The sequence below is a fragment of the Cyanistes caeruleus genome, chromosome 6 (assembly GCF_971803275.1).
Source record: "Cyanistes caeruleus chromosome 6, bCyaCae1.hap1.1, whole genome shotgun sequence".
Taxonomy (NCBI): domain Eukaryota; kingdom Metazoa; phylum Chordata; class Aves; order Passeriformes; family Paridae; genus Cyanistes; species Cyanistes caeruleus.
Genome location: NC_141706.1, coordinates 61,610,456 through 61,629,928, shown reverse-complemented (window position 1 = coordinate 61,629,928; position 19,473 = coordinate 61,610,456). Strand labels below are relative to the sequence as shown.

The 19,473-nt window shown below is 40.4% G+C and overlaps 1 protein-coding gene across 2 annotated transcripts in view; it reads left to right on the top strand.

Annotated features, from left to right (window-relative positions):
* Window positions 1-19,473, top strand: part of BRF1 (BRF1 general transcription factor IIIB subunit) — a 171,795-nt gene that overhangs the window by 84,509 nt on the left and 67,813 nt on the right. For both annotated transcript variants that reach the window (XM_023927411.2, XM_023927410.2), the window contains exons 6-11: window positions 2,043-2,192; window positions 3,776-3,869; window positions 13,340-13,466; window positions 14,399-14,438; window positions 14,528-14,620; window positions 15,306-15,584. In XM_023927411.2, coding sequence (XP_023783179.2) covers window positions 2,043-2,192; window positions 3,776-3,869; window positions 13,340-13,466; window positions 14,399-14,438; window positions 14,528-14,620; window positions 15,306-15,584 — 783 coding nt within the window. The remainder of the gene's footprint in view (window positions 1-2,042; window positions 2,193-3,775; window positions 3,870-13,339; window positions 13,467-14,398; window positions 14,439-14,527; window positions 14,621-15,305; window positions 15,585-19,473) is intronic.

Genomic DNA, 19,473 nt, shown 5'->3' with positions numbered 1-19,473 from the left:
AGGGAGGCCTTGGGCTGTACCACCCTTCCAAAGATGCCAGGTGAATTTTACCAAAATGCCTCGAGTGGCAAAGTTTAAATTTCTTCTGGTAATAGTATGTCAGCTAACAGGGTGGCCAAAACCATTTCCAATTGTTGTAGCAACTACAGGATTAAAGTATTTTTGGAACAAATAATTCCGAGATATGGGATTGTGGAACCAATAGATTCAGATAGGGGAACTCATTTTACAGGAAAGTTCCTTTAAGGAGTTATGGCTGCTTTGAAATACAGTGGAACCTTCTTATCCCATGGCACCCCCAGAGCTCAGGCCAGGTTGAAAGAATGAATGGAGAAATAAAGAAACACCTTTTGAAGCTGGTGATAGAAATGAAGGTACCATGGGTATGGCTCTTGCCACTGACTTTGGCAAGACCTAGAGGAGTTACTCAAATGTCTCCCTTTAAATTGATACTGGAATTCCTTACCTTTGTAATTCTCAACCGAGTTGGGGGGTGGGTGGGTGGGTGGAAATAAGTGATGTATATTTAAAACAATATGTGTCCAGGATACTGTCTGCTCTTTTTTGGCAGCTGCAGGACCTGAAGCTGGGCACTCTCTGGATAAGAAGAGATGGAAAAGCAAACCAGTCATTGCTTTGTAACATTGCACATGTTCCTGTAGTGCCAAGAGCAAAGTTTAAGTGTAGAGCCAGGCTATGGCTTCTGAAAGATTGGGTTTTCGTTGTTGAATTTGGAATATGTCATTTCTCCAGAGCAGAGCTTCATAAAGTCATATTTGGAAGTGCAGAACACCTGTCCTTAGAATCATGGGGATTGGTAAAGTTCTCCTAAACCTTTGATTTTTTGGATCAAAGGTTTAGGAGGGGACTGTTTGGGAGGAGACTGCAGCCTCAGTTTTGAGGGAGTTTGAGGTTGAAAGTTCTTGCTTTTTAAGTGCTTTCATTTAAATGCTTCTGCAGGGCTGACAGGCATTATCACCTATGGTGTGATCTTGGTAATTATGGATAGCAACAGGGCATCATTGTTAGAACTTGGTGCTAAATGAAACTGCTTTGATTAGTTGTAAATCCCTAAGATTTTTCCAGTGTTTTGAGCTGAATTTTCATCTTTATTGGTTTAAGTGCCCACATAGGGGATCAGCAGAGGAAATTGAGTTGAGACTAATAGTTAACAATTTACCGTACATCATGGATTTTCGGTCAAGTGATAAAAGGCTGGCAGGAAATGAGAAATTGATATCTCAACTAAGAGTAAACATGTGTTAAATGTAGCTTTAACAAGATTGTTTGATAAATTATAAATTGGTTTAGGCAGAGCACAGTCTGTACTGACATATTTTGGTTAGTTTGAAGCTGATAACACCAACGCTTGAAATAAGTTTATACATCTGGAGGAAGATCTGTGGCCAATGTAAATTGTCATAGTGCTAATGATGTTAATTGGGTTTCAGCACTTTATGCTGATGGAAGTCTTAGTGTCTGTAATAAACAGTGTTTTGTATTCTTGGAATATGAGTCTGAGATGCAGCTGGAATCAACTTTAAAGGTAACTAGATTTTTGTTAGGGAGGATTTTAATCAAATGAATTTTTTTCAAACTTAGTTGTTGGTTAGGTTTAAGATAAAACATGCAAGTTACCTTGTTATTTTTCTAGAGGTGTTGTAAGAGAGATGTGAGAAGTTTTGGGCCTAAATCATGTTCTCGTTCTGCAAAAGCTTTTGTAAATGCTTCACTATGGGCATGCTTTCCCTGATACCAGTAACACTGCTCACATGTCACAGTCAGTGTGTGCAGCCTTGGATGCTGAAAAGCATGTAAGAATATTTGTGCAGTGCTTTAAAGATCTCATGTCTATAGAGCAAGAAATTATTTTGTTTTAGGTTATCTAAAATAGTCCTTCTAAAGCTTAGTGGTAGAGGATCTGCCCAGCAGCACAGTCTGTGTTTGCTGAGGTGAAGCCAGACGAGCACAGCAGCCTCGCTGCGCTGCATTTCCTAAATCGATGTTAGGGTTAGACATTATTGTGTTACTTTCTGTTGCAGATCCTTGCTTGTATATCCCCCGATTTGCACACATGCTGGAGTTTGGGGATAAGAACCACGAGGTGTCCATGACGGCTCTGAGGCTGCTGCAGAGGATGAAGCGGGACTGGATGCACACCGGCCGCCGGCCCTCGGGGCTCTGCGGAGCAGGTACATCAGTGCCTGCCTGTGTCCCTTCCCCACAGCAGGAGGGATGGGGAAGCCTGGAACAAATGAGGTCTTTCCCTTTTCATTGGTGATATCCACATTCTAGGGGTTTTGTTCTGTCGGGTGTCTACAGATTATATAGGTCTTCATCAAAATAGTTTCTGAAACTATAACTTCATTTTTGCCCTTGCTCCTACAGTACTTGCTCGGACCCTTTGTAGCTTACAATTTGAATTATTTTTAAGCTCTTTCCTGGTGCTTTTCTTGCCCCTACTCTGCAGGCTCTAGCTGCTAAAAGGTTTTTTTGTCAGCTAAAATGACACCATTAGTGCAAACACTTTGATTTGTGTCTTTACACAGAGTCTTATGCAAGAAGTGCCCTCTTCGACCTGTTTTGTGAAATTATTTTTCTCTCTTTCTTCATCTTTTTCCAAGATCCATTGCTGTCATGATGCTTGCTTAAAACCTATGGGTTTGGGAGGTCCAGGTTGAAAGATAGTAGCCAGTGGGGTGAGAGTAACAAAGAGTGTAGGTAGTCACAGAGTTCATGTATGTGCTTTATTTTATTTGAAAGATCTTACATTGGTATGCATGAATAAGAAGTAGTGCTCAAACCTTTGAGAGCCCAGGACTATGCAATTTTTTGACATTTCTAGCCTCTTTTTGTTAATAGTACTTGATTGTTGCACATTGCTAGAAATTTGAGTACAGACTATGGGAGAGCAGTCTGCTCTTTGATGCACTACATGGGCTGTATCCACACGAGCAAGTAATTTAATTCAACAGACACGGATCAATAGATGGAGGCAGGTGGTGCTGAGCCCCTTCCATCCATCCATGCAATATGCAGTTCACATGCTGGATTGTGGACTGGGTTTAGTTTGGCTCCCTGGCTCAAAAGTCTGTGCCACACGTAGCTCGAAGAACCAGTGGTTAGTTCAACCCTGATGTTCCTGTTAAGAGCACTTCAAACACATACCAGAAGTGGAGCCTTGGTTTAGTTTCCTCTATAAAAAAAGCACTTTTTTATTCTTAAAACTGCTCTGTGCAGTGAGCTACTGTATGATTGGGGGGTGGTGCTTCAAAACAGAGCTGGTGCTCTGAATCCACACCCCATGTAAATGCAGCTGGTTATCTGGCTGTGTAGAGGGCCTGGCAGGAAAGCATTTGGGCACCAGCAAGACAGGGATAGTAGTGGCAGCAGTGAGGAGACCAGCTTAGGCACATTCACTGTTTCTCTGGAGATTTTTTTATTTGGGACAGAATTCAGTGAGTTCTGCTAAAAGGATGGTAACTGAAATAAGTAATCATTGAAATGTTCTTGTGCTGTAGATAACCATAGTTTCCCAAATGTTAAAGCACAGAATTTTTCAGGGTGCAACGTGCACTTGGCTTAGTGGGTAGAAAGCAAAGTTTGTGAAGTCAAGTCCATCACAATATTCGGGGACACAGCTGAGTGTGGGCATTTACAGCTCTTTGGCTGAAGGCAGGGAGAAGGGAGAGTGTATAATTACCTGACTGTTTTTCTGCTTTTCCTCAGGAAATTTCCCTCTTTTTGATAGTAACTTTCCCTGCTTGTTCTCTAGCTCTGCTAGTGGCAGCAAGAATGCATGACTTCCGACGGACTGTTAAAGAGGTCATCAGGGTGGTGAAGGTTTGTGAGTCTACATTAAGGAAAAGGTCAGTGCAGTCTTACTGCTTTTATCTTTCATTTACAGTACTGAACAGTGATATAGTCTAAAATAAATGTATATTGGAGAAAACCAGGTTATTTTCGTAAGTGCCATGAGTTAAATAAGTATATATTTTGGCTGGTCATTTTAAAGTATTAACACCTTGCCTCTTATGTAAGGCCTCAAATGCTTAGCAAAGATGGTAAGGAATGCTGTGCCTATTTAACAAGTGAAGACTTAAAGGCAAAATAATGCTATGTCAGTAATATTAACAATATTGTTATGTCCTCAGAAAAAATAATTTATTGATTCTTAAAGCTGACAGTCTACTGCAAGATTTTTTCATTAATCCAGAAGCCAGGTGATGAAAAATCTTGTCTTTAAGCTGTTATTGAACAGAACTTTTCAAAATATTTTGCTGAAATGTTCATTTTTGGTAGTGCTGCAGTGCTGATAGAGGACAGCACAGTGAATCTAATGGTAAGTTCAGTGAAGGACCCCTGAAAAGTGGGAATTTTCCAAGTACCTTCTGTGTGTTTATTTTTTTAAAGATCAAGTGGTATTTCCATAGTTTAATTATGTAAGCAGATACCCAGTTTATGTCATTTTACTTTTGAAAAGTTGTAACATACTCTTTCCCCATAGGCTGATTTAAAAATGACCTAACTGAAATGCCATGATTTCTGTTGCCCACAGCTGGAAATTTTTCTATCACCAGTATATTCTGGTGTTTGTTCCCCCAAGGTCTGTCTTTAGAAAGCTTCCTTAGTGTCTCTCTCCACCTTGCTGTGATCAGCTTCAGCACATCCAACTGAGCCCAATACTTGTTAAAAATATTCACTTATTAATTGCAGAAAATGTTTCTGCCCCGGATCTTCATTGTTGAAACAGGAATGATGCCATTTTCCAACTATGCATGGGTGGTATAGGGATAAATTTAAAGTGTTTTAAATGCTTCAAGGTACTACAGCTGTAAGGATGGAGCAATACTAATGCCACTTCTTTTTCTCTGGTCAAAAGGTGATGTGTTTTAGTTGTGCATTTTGTATGATTAATGAGTTGTGCACCACAGTCTACTCCAAGATGCTTCGGTTAAATAGCTGAAGAGTTTGTACTTACTAAGAAAATAAGCATAATAAATTAGAGTTGGAAGGAAAATTAATTTGAGCAATTGTTTCAAGCGAGAAAATCTTACTTAAAAATTCATGCTTTGAAATGTTTACTCAAGTCACACACATCAACTAAAATGACAGCCTTATTTACTTTGACAGGGTAAACGTGACAGCTGAATTATTTTCAGGCAGCTATAATTACAACTATTTATCATGAATCTATAAATTTGATTGATGTTTTTCAAATAAGAGCACATTATATAGTATTTAACGAAGGCAAATAAAAAAAATACCTTTGAATAACTCTTTCTGCACTCAGTTTTTTTTCCTCTTTTTTCAAGAATTCCTTTCAAAATGCCATCAAATAGAAATTGTCTAAATGAATAAGAACTTATTTCACATTCTTAAAAATTCCTTTGCTTCTCAGTTTGATGTGCAGTTTTATTTCCTTTTAATTATAGTTGCTCTGGTTGGTAAAGAGTAGCTGCTGCTGTGTTTTATGAAGGTGTTGTATGCTGTGCTCACTGCTGATGGCTTCGCCCTGACAGCTCTGGAACTGAAACCCAACATGAGTCCAGATAATGCTGACACTTCCAGCCTGCAGGTTCTGCTTTGTGGTTTGATTTAGCTCCCAGTTGGCTTCCTGGGGAAGCACAGACCTTTGGAAGCTGGGTTTGTTTTTGGTGGCAGAAGTCTGCAAGGGAAGGCCCCACATGATGTGCGTCTGTCTGGGGGGGACAGGAATGCGTGGATGAGGATGCAGGAATGATGCTCTTTAAGAAATCCTGGTTGGGAATTCCTGGGAATGTTTGGGGAGGACCCTCAGCAAGGGGTGGCAGCCCTTCCCTGAGAAGGGCACTATTTCTGGTCCTGTCAGTGCATGGATTAGTTCACCCTGTTGTGCATCAGCTGGAGAGCAGCAAGCCCATGTACCTGGAGACTGTGTCCTCTTTCCCTGCTCTAAGCTGGAGGAGGAGCTCTTAGGAGAAGGCTCACGAAAATGTGAAGTATCTCCTGGTCATAGAAATTCATGATCTGGTCGTACAGGGAATCTGTTTCGGAAGGAAGAAACGACAAAGTGTGGCCCACGTGTGCTGTCACTCATCTTCCAATCAAGAGTTCTTAATTTGGGCATCAGTTTGGTTAAAAAGCAATGCTTGTTTATTTTTAATGTGAGTGGGTTTTTGGAATATTGCTAGAGAAAACTTTGTAATCACTTCTCAGGGCCTTCTAGCTTTATGTTTTGAAGCACACAATTAAAATGTAAAGCTTGTTGCTGTTGTGGAAAGCGAACTTATTAAATATTAATAAATGCACTGATAATTCTATCTCATTTCCAGTCTAATTGAAATTATATTAACTTATATATCACTTTATATATTCAAAGTACTGTACAAATATTAGCTAATTAGTCAAATTGTTATTTTCTATGTAATCATCCGTGGAGGTAGCAAAAATTAACTTTTAATAAACCCGGTCCTTTTATTTAGTTCAGTCCTCATATTGGTGCCTGTGTTCAATGCACCTGTCTTTTTAACCTTTAAATACCCTGCCCCTTCATCTTTTTATTCACCTCTTGCACGCTTTCTCTGCATTCTGCATTTTGTGTTATCTTTAGTAGGAATAATTCTTGTGATACTTGTCCATTGTGAATTATCTAATACTGTGCGGCCCTTACTCCTGTTTGAAGATCTCAGGCACTTCCTCCATAGAAATTAAAAAAAAAAATAAAAAATTAAAAAAACCAGCTTATCTTTCTTAACATTTACATTTTGCTGCTTTGACTTGCTCACTTTATCTTTAAATTGAACTGCTTTTTTGCATAAAAAATACTTCTTCTCAGTTCCATAAAATACCGTCTGCTAAAAAACTTACTTGTGATGAACTTCAGAAGCAGAAAAGCTTCATTTAGAGGAAATTGGAAAGAAAGGCCAGAATGGGTTTAAATAGCTCATTTTTGAGGTGAACATTTTTTTGAGGTGAACATTGAGGAAGACAAGACTTGACATGAAGGGGCTTCATTTACCAGTTGTAGATGTTACAGGAACTTTCTTAAAGGGGTGCCTTTGCTTATATCCTGGGGACCCTGCTACAGCTCTTTCAGTGACTGAGGTTGTAATTTCCTGGAGTAATTAAAGATTTATGCGTAGAGATAAATGCCCTGAATGTACTGCCTGCAGCTTTTCATTTTTTTTTTTTTTCATTTTTCTTTAAAATTTCTGTAATGTTTGGCTGGCATAAACCTTGTGTCCAAGCTCTCAGTGCTGTCTCAAGCTGGACGGATGCCTGTGAGAGCAGGCAAAGAGAGGAGCCAGTCCGTACATAGTCTGGAGTCAGGATGAGAAGGGAAGGTAGCAGGGACATGGGTAGCTGTGAAATTGCTGTTATTCAAAACACCAAAGCCCTCTCAAGGCCAGGACTGAAAGGAAAGGCGTGTAGAAGTCAGTGTTGGGCTGTGATCCATGTACAGCTGTGCTAAAATTCTGTGGAGGGTATCCAGTGAATCAGTGAGAGCTGGATACCTGAGGTGCTTGAGCGTGGAAGGGCTGAGGGTGCTCAGAATGTCAGAGTCATGTAAGGGCTCTTGCTTGAAGTGTGATGTGGAGAGAAGCATTTAGAACACCAGGACATTTATTTCATGTAAAGGACCTTGTGGAGGTGTCTGCTCTGATCCCAGCTCAGCAACCAAGCCTCTTCACTGGCTGCTGCTGCCATAAGCTAAATTGGGCAATACCTCATGTCTCCAGTTAAATCAATTCAAGTGGCTTACAGATGATTTCTAGAAACCTTTCTAGTATGGTAAGTAAAATACAGCTTGATCCACGTGGGCTGATACTGCGTACCTTTGTAAGTTGGATTGTCTGGTTTAATAAAAAAAGGTATTATTTCTGAGGAATCAAATTTCACAGGCAATGTTCCTTTTTATAAAAGTCCAGTTTCTATACAGTTAGCAAGTTAATACATTAATTAGATTCCTAATATATTTTAGTACATCATACTTAAAAATATAATTTCGAAATTACTTGGTGACTCTTACTTTTGAAACAATCAGTAACTTATTTGCACTAACTCAGGCCTAGATCTTGTAAATAGTTTTCCTGTGTTTGACTTCCCTCGTCTGAATGGCTGTTAAGAAGTTAAACAGCTCTATTTTCCTTTTCCAGGAGATCATAGAGTGGTTTTGACAGACCACAGCAGAGGAGCTGCATTAATGAAGCAGAATTTTAAGGAATGCTAACACATTTTGCTTCATTAGCATTGTGTGAGCATTTGAATCAGGGGGAAAAAGAAGAAAAGTTTTCAGGTGGTTTAGACTGACAGAGTTCTGGGATGGCCAGGGATGTGCTGTTGGGATTATCCAGGGGCTGACAGTGGACCACAAGTGTTAATGCAAGTTAACTCTTTGTGCAAGCATTTGTAGAATATTGGCTTTAAATTTTTTCCAATTGAACTTGTGACAGTTTTAAATCTCTGTGTTGGTGTGAGCAAGTTCATAACTAATTCTAAAGGGTGCTTTATTTGGTACAGTTTTTAGAGGTACCTGTTCCAATACTTAGAGAAACATCAGAGAGTTGCCAGCAAATGAGCCCCATAAATTATCAGTCACCTATTAATTGGAAGTAAATGACTTTGTGTGTATACTCTTTGTCTATTGCAAAAAGAGTTGATATGTATTGATGTTGCAAGTTGTGTAAAGGTGAAAATATTTCTCTTTAACAGTTACATTTGGCCAGGAACAGACAGACTAACTTAGCACAGCTTGGGTGATAAGTTGTAAGTTGTAAAACTACAGCAACTGGATTACCTCTGATTTTGTCCTTACCTTTAGTAATGAGATACTCATTCACACAGGCTTAAAGCATCCTTTTATATTACTGCAAATACATGTAAAATTATATATATGTACAATGTTTACATATCAGGAAATTACTTTTCCATTTATTTACTTGCTGGTGACTACTGGAAAACTTTTTGTTACGTCAGGTAGGAAGCATTTAATAACTATTTCAGTTATGTGTTCTATAATAAGAATCACTTTTAGGGTATGTGTTTACATACTCCTATAAATAGTTCATGTGTAAACATTGTATGGCTTGGAAAAAAATAAGGAGGGAAGGATGATGCAACAGACTGTTAGATTTGTAGTATAGAAATAGTGATGGTTTGAACACCAGTGTGAATTCTGAGCTTCTCTGCTGTCAGTGCACAGGTTTGGAGTGGCAGGAAGCACTGGTGAGGGTTAAATTAAAGCAGTGGGGATGTTCTGCAGTATTGTGGTTCTTCACTAAGGCACAAAAGTAAGTCGCTTACTTTTCCAGAGTTTGGAATTGTCTGAGGTGTCAAATCAGCTGATCTACTGCTAGAATATTTTTAATTGATACAACAGTTAAGATTATGTAGATAAGCATGTAAATTATTACTTACGGTTTTTATATTGTTAATTTGGGAAAACTCAGAGGAGTTTAATTACTAGCACCAGTTTATCTTGCAATAAAGGTTCTTTTTCATATATTTCTGCTAACAGTGTGGCATATCAGCTTTTTTTCCCTAATCCATTGATAAAGTACTTTAAGTACTTTAAAAAGACCTCTCACAACAGGTAACTTAAAGGCTGATGGCTCAGGCTAAGCCCCACATTCCCTCTTTAAAAAAAATATCTTTCTCTGAAGTTGTAACTTGTTTGCTCTTCTGTATGGAGATACCTCTGCTCATGCTGCCTGATTTCTAGAGCTCGATGCTGATTGTGTATAGGTAGAAAGACACTGTGGCTGTTCTTGAATAGTCAAGTTCCTCTTGGGCTTTAAACTTGTGCTCCTGAAGCATTTGTGAGTTGGAGTCCAGAAGTCCTTGTACTTTTGTGTGCTTTGTTGCACCCACTGGTGCAGAATCTCAATTAAACATTAAAACCAAACCTTTAACTGCACACAAGTCTGTTTTTTCCGTCACTGTGGACTGGGTTCAGGAGTCTCCACTGAAGGGTATCCCTGGAACAAAATGAAGTAAAAAGGACATTGCATATAACTTCAAAATGATTGACCCATTTTCCCTTATTGGGAGTTAAATTAAGTGTGAACAGAATCGGTTTACTAGTTTGTGCACAAAAGTGCTTTATCAGAAACAGAGGTGTGGTCTTGTCTGTAAATGGATGAAACAACAACTGTGGAAATTTTTCTTTGTGAAAAAGGGTTGGGGTTAGAGGCAGATGACACCAAGCTCTGGAAAAACTTTTCTCCCAGAGGAATTTTCTTGAAAGAATTTGCTGTGAGAAACTGTAAGAGGATGGTTTATACTGGAAGTTGAATCTTAGCCTGAGCTTTTGTGGTTGCCTCTGCTTTGACTATAAATAGAAAAACCTTGTCTGTAAAATTTCAATTTTTAGGGCCTTTTTGAATTTGTGCCAAGGAAATAATATTTTAATTTGTATATCTGTTTATTTTCTCTCTGTCTGTGCATAACTTAAAGTGGCAACTCTTATTAGATTTTTTTAGGTTAACAAAAGTGGAAAATGAACTTGGATAGCATTTTTATGTGGGACTTAAAAAATAGCCTGTAGCTATTTTATTTTTTTTTTTTCATGAAACCACTCCCTTGCCCCTGAAATTATTGTGTTTATAATTAAGGTTGTTTCAGTTCTTCTTAACTGCCAAACTAATGTTGCTTTGTTTCATGTGGTGCAGACTGCTGCAACATCAGTTTGTTGCCTTGGTGGCATGTGTCCAAACAGTGGATAAAATTAAAGAAATGTTTAAAAATATGTAGACAGGATATCAGCCAATGTAAAATGTTGAGGCAGGCGAGTGGTTGGCAAACGCAGGTATTTATTTATATCAAGTTAAAGGAGAAAATGTTGAGTGTGCAGCTCGCTCTCCCACGGAGATGATGCTCAAGATGGGATCCTGACCATCAGGGATGGTTCCTCATTTTGGGAGGAGAGTTAAACACGATGTAGCTCTGCCCTGTCCTGGTGCAGATATACTGAGGGTGTTGGGAGGGACCCATCCTGCCATTCTGGCTTGAGGTGGAAGCTGTGCTTGAGCTGGAGCTCGCGCCAGCTCCGGCACATTGGCTCACCCCAGGGCTGGCGTCTGATGGGTGCAGGGTACGTGACGTGAGTCAGATGACACTGTGGGCAGGAGAGGGACAGACAGAGCCTGAGGTGTCTGCAGGGGTTGGGTGCTCACACCCAGGCATGGTCATCTTGTCCCCAGCCTGGTTTCATGGGGGTTGCTCCTGGTGTTTTCCTGGCTGCTCGGCACACATAGAGGTGGTGCTGCGTGGTGGGGCTCTGGCAGCTCATCTCAGAGCAAGTGTTGGATAAGCAAACCGTGTGTCTTTGCCAAAGTGCACTTTGGCTTTTAACACTGGGAGGAGAGTAATATTTTAACAAGGTGAGGCTAGTTGGGAGGACGAGTCTTGCTGTGGAAGTGGGGCTGCCTGTGAATACATGATTCATTCGTGGAGAGATGGATGGCTGTTCTTCAATGACTGTGACTGGGAAGATCCATGCTCGTCAAATGATACATGGGTTTGGCATTAAGTGAACCCTGAATTAAAATAATAATAATAATAATAATAATAGTGCCCTAGCCAGGTTTTCCTTCTAACATGATAGATGTGGCTTCCTCCTGGAAGGTGGGTAATGCATGCTGGGTGAAACCCGTTAACGCCAAGAAAGATTTCTAGTCTTTTAATTAAAAGCTGGGTGCTGCTGCTGCCAACAGCATCCTCCTCTCCTTTCCAATTTGATCTGAAAGAGAGGAGGAGGGAGCTGGTCCCTGGTACTCTGAGGGAAGGGTTTGGGCTGTCAGTCACTCATAAGTACATGGCCAATTTGAGGCTTTGTGGAGATGCTTGAATTCCAAAAGCGAGTCTAGTTTTTGGAGGCTGTCTTCTCCTCAGGAGCACTAATTCTGGCTATTCACATAGCCATGCATGGGCTTAGTGTGCTGCTTGTTGTTGGAGTCAAATGGAGGTGTCTGTCTCTCTCTGTGTGGTTCATGACATGAGGTGCTGCCTGTGGCGTCTGGCCCCTGCTCCAGGAGTGGGATGTCTCTGGGCAAAGTGTCCTGCACTTTCAGCCTGCCTACTTCCCTCCATATGGGCTGTCTTGTCTTGCTCCTCAATTTATAAAGGAAGAAACATGAAGACTGATGAGGATGCAGCAGGAGAATGTGGCCCTGTGCTCTTGGCTTTGACCCTGGTGTTGGCTGGAAACGGAGTTTCTGTCCTAGGGAAAATTCCTTCTTCAGAAGGAGTTACCAGAGGTAGAGGAGAGAACTGGGGAGAAAACAGCAACTTTTTTTAGGGAGAGAAATGCAGAAAGGTCTTTTGCTGAGAGCGCCGAATCACCATTTTTAGTTCCCTAGCTTTGCAGATGGAAGCTGTTGTCAGCTCTGCTTCCTCTGAAAGATGAGAATATTCCAGTGAAGCAGCTGCAGACCCATCATTGCCATTTTCCCATGGAAAATGTTGATATTATTAAAAGGGCACTTTCTGTCAGAGAAGCATTCTGCCAGACGTTTCCTGACCTGGCTTTGTACTTAACCTTTTGTCTCATTTTCTCCATCTGTAAAATGGATGTGCTTATTCTCAGCCACCTGTATAAAATGCTGGTATTTGTGGATTAAGTTATGACCACGTGGTCTTATTTAAGATTGAATTCCTCTGAGGCACTCATCTGCTTTCATGGCAATTCCCCATGGAGCCAGTCCTCTCTCTCACATAGGTAGGAACTTCAAAAATGCAAACATTAAACAAATCTAAAGTTTATTATTGTCAAATTACGTTCATCCATCTATTTCATCTGTGTATTGTGCAAATGATCGATTTATTTTACCACGGCTTCTGTGCATCCTTGGAAGATTATTTCTTCTCCCTCTTCCAGCCTGCTGAAGAGATATTACTCTAACGTTTGCTTTGTGTAGATTAATCATGCTGACATATCAGGAAGATTTTTGAGCAAACTCCTAGACTAGGATGACAGATATTTTATTTGGTGAGTCCGTTTTGTTGTTGCCAGTGATAACAAAAGCAATGAGAGGGGAGGATTGAGCTGTGTTTCTTGTCTTAGTTTTGTCTATACTTAATTGACTGTAGGGGCTGCAGTACTTCTGTTCAGTCTTTGTTCATCAAAAAAAAGTATGTTACACACTCTAATAAATCAAAAGCTAATTTGGGATATGAAAAGATACTTTCTTTGCAGCAGATGAAACAATTAGTAGTACTTCAGTTTTAATGTAGTCTGTGTTTGAGCCAGAGTTGCTAAGGCTGACATATTTATTCCATAGCTTGGCAGTTTGCAAATTTTGTTACTTTCAAAGGAGTTCTTGGAGATGTTTTGGTCATGTGCTGTATGCTTTGGTAGGTTGACAGAGTTTGAAGATACACCAACCAGTCAGCTAACCATAGATGAGTTTATGAAGATTGACTTGGAAGAAGAATGTGATCCTCCTTCATTTACAGCTGGTCAAAAAAAACTGAAAATACAGCAGGTAAATTCTGAGTTGGATCTCTCTGCGGTTCTTTCCTCTCTCCTCCCTCTGTGCATTCCCTTTTGAGTCAGTTAATGCTAAATTCTAACTGGCCAGCCCTTGGTAAGATTCAGTACTTTTATTTTGAGGTTCTTGAGAGAGGGATTATGCATTAGTGCATATGGTGCCCATTAACGAAAGATATGTTTTGGTTTATTGGCAAAGGGATAGTTTCCCAGTTAAAAATGGCAAGGGATCAGAAACCATGCACTGTTTTTTAAGTGAGATCTGTGGTTAGGAGAAGTGCCATTACAGAGAACTTTTTTTAATAGATATGAAAACAATAACCCATTTACTTTAATGAGGTTGCTGGTGGTTTTGTGTGGTACAACACCTGCTTCCACAGAGATCAGTTCTCATGTGGCTTAATTTCTTTACAAATCATGAACTAAAGCTGTCAGCAGAGAAGATTTTATTGCTGCCATAGTCAATTCTTACATTATTGGTTTGTTAGGGTTTTTGCTTGTTCTGATTGTGCTATCATTTAAAGGTCTGTAGGGGTGTTACTGATGTTCTCAAGAACCAGCCAGGTGCTGTGGTTCACAGCTTCACTCTGCCATCACTGTGTGTTCTGTCTGGTGTGGGCAGTCCAGTCTCAGCACTGTCCTTGCACTTCTCACATCTGTAGGCACAACCACAGAGTCTGACTGCTGGAGAGGGGAGGCTCCTTTTGAAGTATAGAGATGGGGGAGATAACATTCAAAATTGGTCAGTGTTTTGAGACCTGTCTGTCATGCCTGACACTACAAAGTCATTTCAGTGATGATTCAAAACCTGTTTATGCTTTTGAAATACCCTGCCATTCTCTGTCTCTATGTACAGCTCACAAACAGCTTAAAATTGTGCCTACTTCTTTAGTAATTTCATGTTTATTTTGTTTATTGTCATTTCAGCTTGAAAAGGCATTATCAAAAAAGCTGGAAGATTTTGAAGGTATAAGTTGTGTTTAGTGTAACATATCACTCATTTCTTCAATATTACATCAATGATTGCTGAGTTTTATTTTTATTTCAACACCACAGGAGAAATATCGAGCTACCAAGATGAAATAGAGATTGAATTAGAAAACAGTAGACCGAAAGCAAAAGGCGTATTTGCAAATTTCACTAAAGATGGTAAGTCTATAAAGCCTTACGATTCCTTAAATAGTATTGAGCTCAGATCTGGCAGTCTGAAGTGTATGAATGTTATGGTGATATATGTGATCATATATATGCTTGCATAGTGCAGGATCTCTTGCATTGGGGTTCTCTCTCCCAAGCAGGTGGTTCATAGATCAGTCTTCAAAACAAGCACATTGTTCATTGCAGGGATAATTCATTAATGGTTTCAGTTGTTTTTCTTTCCTGGTGCAGTATAAGCTTGGCACTGGCATCTGAGAATGTTTCTTTTTATCACTGAAAGTGCAGTGGACCAGGATCTAGACCCTTCTGTTGCCAAATTCCCCAGTTGACTTCCCATATGGAAGGGCTTTGTGCAGGTTGAACTGGCTATTTTTAATTTGTAATTTTACCAGGAAATAGCTGACTTCTCTCACAAAGCCCTTTTACCTAATGTGATAAGATGACGCTTCTATTTTAAATGATGATTGTAGTCACAAAAATACATTTTAATAGTCTAGGTAATGAATTTGAAGAGCATCTGGAAACTCCATGTATCCATACACTGAACTAAAATATTGTGTATCTCTTTTACAGATTTCCTCTAAAGATTTTTTTTCTTTAAGTGAGTGCCTCTCTATTTATTTAGTTTCTGTAGCAGATGGTATGCAATGATCTGTTGGGTTTTTTCCCTTTACAGATTCTATAGAAGATAATGCCTCTAGCATCCTTGGAGAGGAGGAGGCAGAAGATGAGGAGCTAGAAGCAGCTGCTAATCACTTAAACAAGGACTTTTATGATGAACTTAATGAGAAGGATAGAGTTAAAAGAAATGAAGATGGGGAATGTAGAAATGGAAATGAGACTCTTGTAAGACCCCCTGCACTGGAATCCTTGCTTGGCCCACTGCCCACCGCCGCTAGTCTTGGCATAACAGAGTCCATCAAAGAGTGCATATCCACAAAGGACCAAGAGCCTGGTGAGTAGGAGCTCAGCTCAGAGCAGAAACTGGACACAGGCAGCCAGTTGTGGGTTTGTTGTGTCATTTCCATGTATCTTGTTGGTTACTGTGGTAGCAATTCACAGAATTGCTCTGAGATGTCAGGGTGCAGGAGCAGCGAGGCTGGAGGGCAGCAGTGGTCTTGGTTGTTGATGTGGTTGTTAACATCTGCTCTTCTGGAAGCTGCAGGAAAATCTGGGATGCCTGATTATTTTCTGAAGCCTGAGAATGTGTATCTCTTGGTAAGGCTGATAGTTGATGTTCAGTCATATGATAGCTGATGGGCATATTTCAAGCCATGCACTCTCAATTAGGAAATTGGAGGAAGCAGATTCCTGTAAATATGACTGGAAATTAAAACCCAAGTATGAGAAGCTTCGATCAAGGCAGACTTTCTCTGGAGACATTTTGCTGGAGTCAAACATGGTGCAGGCTATCTCTGACTGAGAATCTCTGCAAATGGCAAACATTTAAAATGCTTGCAAGAGGAAATAACTGATGTTATGCTTTTTCCTTTGATACGAACTTCAGTGTGTCTTGTGCTGGTTTTGCTCCATTTTTCTTAAAACCCCCAGATCTGTTTGCATCATTCAGCTCTGTGTAGCAAAGTAGGAGCAGGACTGATCAACTAAAGAAGCCAGTTTTTCCAGAGCCAGTAGTGCAAGCAGTCAGTCATCCAGGCAGGTTTGTTTGCTTTTTCATACATGTGCTTGAACTTTCTGGAGATGGCATTTTTTAAAAAATCCTTTTGCATTTTAATGACTCTGAAAACAACATATCTAAGGGGTATTTTTTTCTTTATCACAGTTAATTTTTCCATCATAAGACACACCCATCTGAATCTGTTTTGTCAGCATACTTGGAGGTCTGTGCAGTAGAACATTTTGTTATCCAAACTGCTGTGATGCTGATTTCTGTTCAGCAGTAGATGAACTGAGTGCATTCAGATTCTTATTACGTTAGTGTTCATCCTCCAGAAATGTAGCAGGATGACTGCAGGTTTTTATTTTATACAAACAAATTCCTATAGAAACAGCTGCATGGTTTTGGTTTTGTTTTAATTACGATTGAGAAAATGGATGGCTTGTCTTTCTCCTGGAAATCAGCGTTTCGTGTCGCAGAGAGGTCAGTCGTGGCTAGAAGCTGTTGTTGTCTGGTTGGCCAGTGACCTGTAAAAAGGAGTTCCCAGTGATGGACATTTCTCAGCTGGCATTGCTATTGACCATTTTAATGGGCAGGCTGAGGACTGAGTGTAAAGATGAAGCTAATCTGGTGTAGCCAGGGAGGTTCCTCTGAGTTGGGCCTCAGGCAGGTGGGCAGGAGAGTGCAGGGCTGCTCATGCCATGGCTTGTCTGCCTTTGCTGTTTGTTTTCTTGCAAAAGTGGAAGATGTGCCAAATGAACTGAATTTCGAAACCAAGCAGGTTTCAGTATGTTCACTCTCCTCTCCTGCATCTGAGAAATCATTGCAGGTGTTTGAACAAGTACTTATTTTCTTAACATGTTATGAAGCACATATGGAAAATTACTGTTTTGGTTTTATTTTGATTACAGATCCTGCCCCAATCTTTGCTGGATTTGGAGGTTTCTTTGGGTGGTGAGGACGGTGTTTGAGGGGATTTTGGGTGGATTTCTTTGTTGTTTTGTTTAGTTTTGTTTTTGTGACTCTGCTAATTTATTTTAACAATTCAGAAGTTTTGTGTTAGGTCTGATTCACTTTGGTTATGCCTGTACTGCAGTGTAGTCAATGTGGGTGCAGTTCCCAGCCTCCAGGCCCTTGCCATGCGGTGCCTGCATGGTGTGGATGCATCCCAGCGACGTGTGCATCATCCCCCTGAGGACCTGGTTTCCTTTGGGAAGTCATCTGTGCTCAGGAGCAGTAATGGTACCTTGATGTGTTTTGGGTGAGTGGGAACCAGCAGACAGCTTGGGAAGTACAGCTGGCTTGCAGTTGGCATGTTATTATGCAGAATAAAGAAAACCTCTTGTTAAGATGCCTCACGTTGGTTACCTCTGTGTCGTAGCTCTGAACCTGATGAAAACCAGTGCAGATGATTCTGGCACCTCAGGCAATGTTGTTGAGTCCTGCCTCATAGCTCTGGGAAGTCTGGGAAGGTAGTATTTTCTTCTGTCAGAGCAACTGGTACAGTTGTAAAACTTAGACATTTTCCAGGTTTGTGGGCCCTTCTTCAGGACTGAAAAAGAAATGACAGTTTTCAGAACTAAATACAGGATGAGTAGTGGCTCAGAGTTTAGTCTGAGATAGCACTGTTATAGATTGTCTTGAAACAAAAGTAGGTAAATGTGGAGGGAGGAGGAAAATCTCACAAAATTTCCTGCATTTATCTTGTGTATTTTAATTTGCTTTAGTGCAGTTTATACTGTGACTCCCAGCTGGCTGTTGCTTTGCTGTGGTAGTTCATGTTCCAAGATCTAAGTCCACTGAAGGAGGGAGAGTGCTGTCATAACATTGAAGACTGAAGGTAATGTTTTGGTCCTTCTCCACAGCTGTTTAAGTCATAAATCAGGAGCCTTTCCTTCCCTCAGCCCTCTCCTGCCCTGAGTCATCTCTCACTGTGTGGGTCAAGCTGGGCTGGAGACCTTATGGAGATGATTTTGTATCTCCTGCTGGGCTCCCGGTGTGGTTGGATGGGTGTATCATGTCCAGCCAGTTCAGCTGTCGGAAGCAGCATGCCTGGTGTTGCACAGTGAGGTTTTCCCAGCAAACTCTTGTGCTGCAGACAAGGCAGGTGGCTCCTAAATGCGAGCTCAGCAAACAGGTGCCGTACGTGCAACGTTTGGCCTCCTTAAGTGCAGGGTATCTCTCCTTCTCTCTGTAATGATCCCTCTTCCTCAAAAAACCTCTGCTGCAGGTACTTCTATAAAGTCTTTTCATTTGGCTTTGGCATGTGGTAATTCAGTTTATAATTGCCTACATCAGTTGCTTTGGGAAATCTTCCACCTTTTTGCTACAGTGGCAGCAGCAGCAGATTTCTCACAAACTGCTTATGCAGATAAGACTTAGGTGCAGAGCCGAAATATTAGGAAAAAGTAAGTGTATTTTTGCTGCAATTACAATTGGTATTTGAGCAGTGTGAGCTTGTCTGTATAAATGTTTTATGAAAAGCACAGTATTTTAACAAATTTGCATTACAAAGACAGCATGTAAGGTACCGGGTTAATGAGTCTGAGGCAGTAAAGTGCTCAGAGTAAACACTACATTTGGCTGTTTTTTCCTGCAAAGTGTATTGATTTGCACAGACTTTAAGCTGAAAACTGTTTGAGTCTTTGCAAACTATTTCTCTATAATTCTTCATGATAAAAGTGCCTTATCGTGAGGTCTGAGTTTCAGAGATGGAGACCAGGTACATCGGTCTGTCCATTTTCCTGCATCCTGCAGCATCCCAGCATCCTCTCCACGCTGTACATGCTCTTTCTGATTCTGAGTTCGTCAAAAAAAAGTACACCATTTCTTTTAGGAGACTGTCACAGTCAAGTATCATGGAGTTTGTTCTCAAGAAATAACATACTTTGGTGTGAAATTTCTCTGCAATTTATTTTTATGTCCCTTTTATACCATTTCAAATATTTTATCATCTTTCTTAGTGTTTCTGTCATTTTGCTGTTCACTGGCTGTCGCCTTGTCCTTCCCACACTGGGCTGTACACTCCCAGTTTATCTCTTGCCACATGCGGAAAAAATGGGAAAGGTCTGATAATAGCAGAGATAAAAGTAAAATACAGGGTGTAAATTACAGAATGACTTTATATAACTTCCCCTTCATAATCTAGGTTAGGTTTTGAGACCTGATTTAGGTTTTGTTTTGAGTCTAAATTCACATGCAGTTGTTCAGGGCCATAATTTCAAGT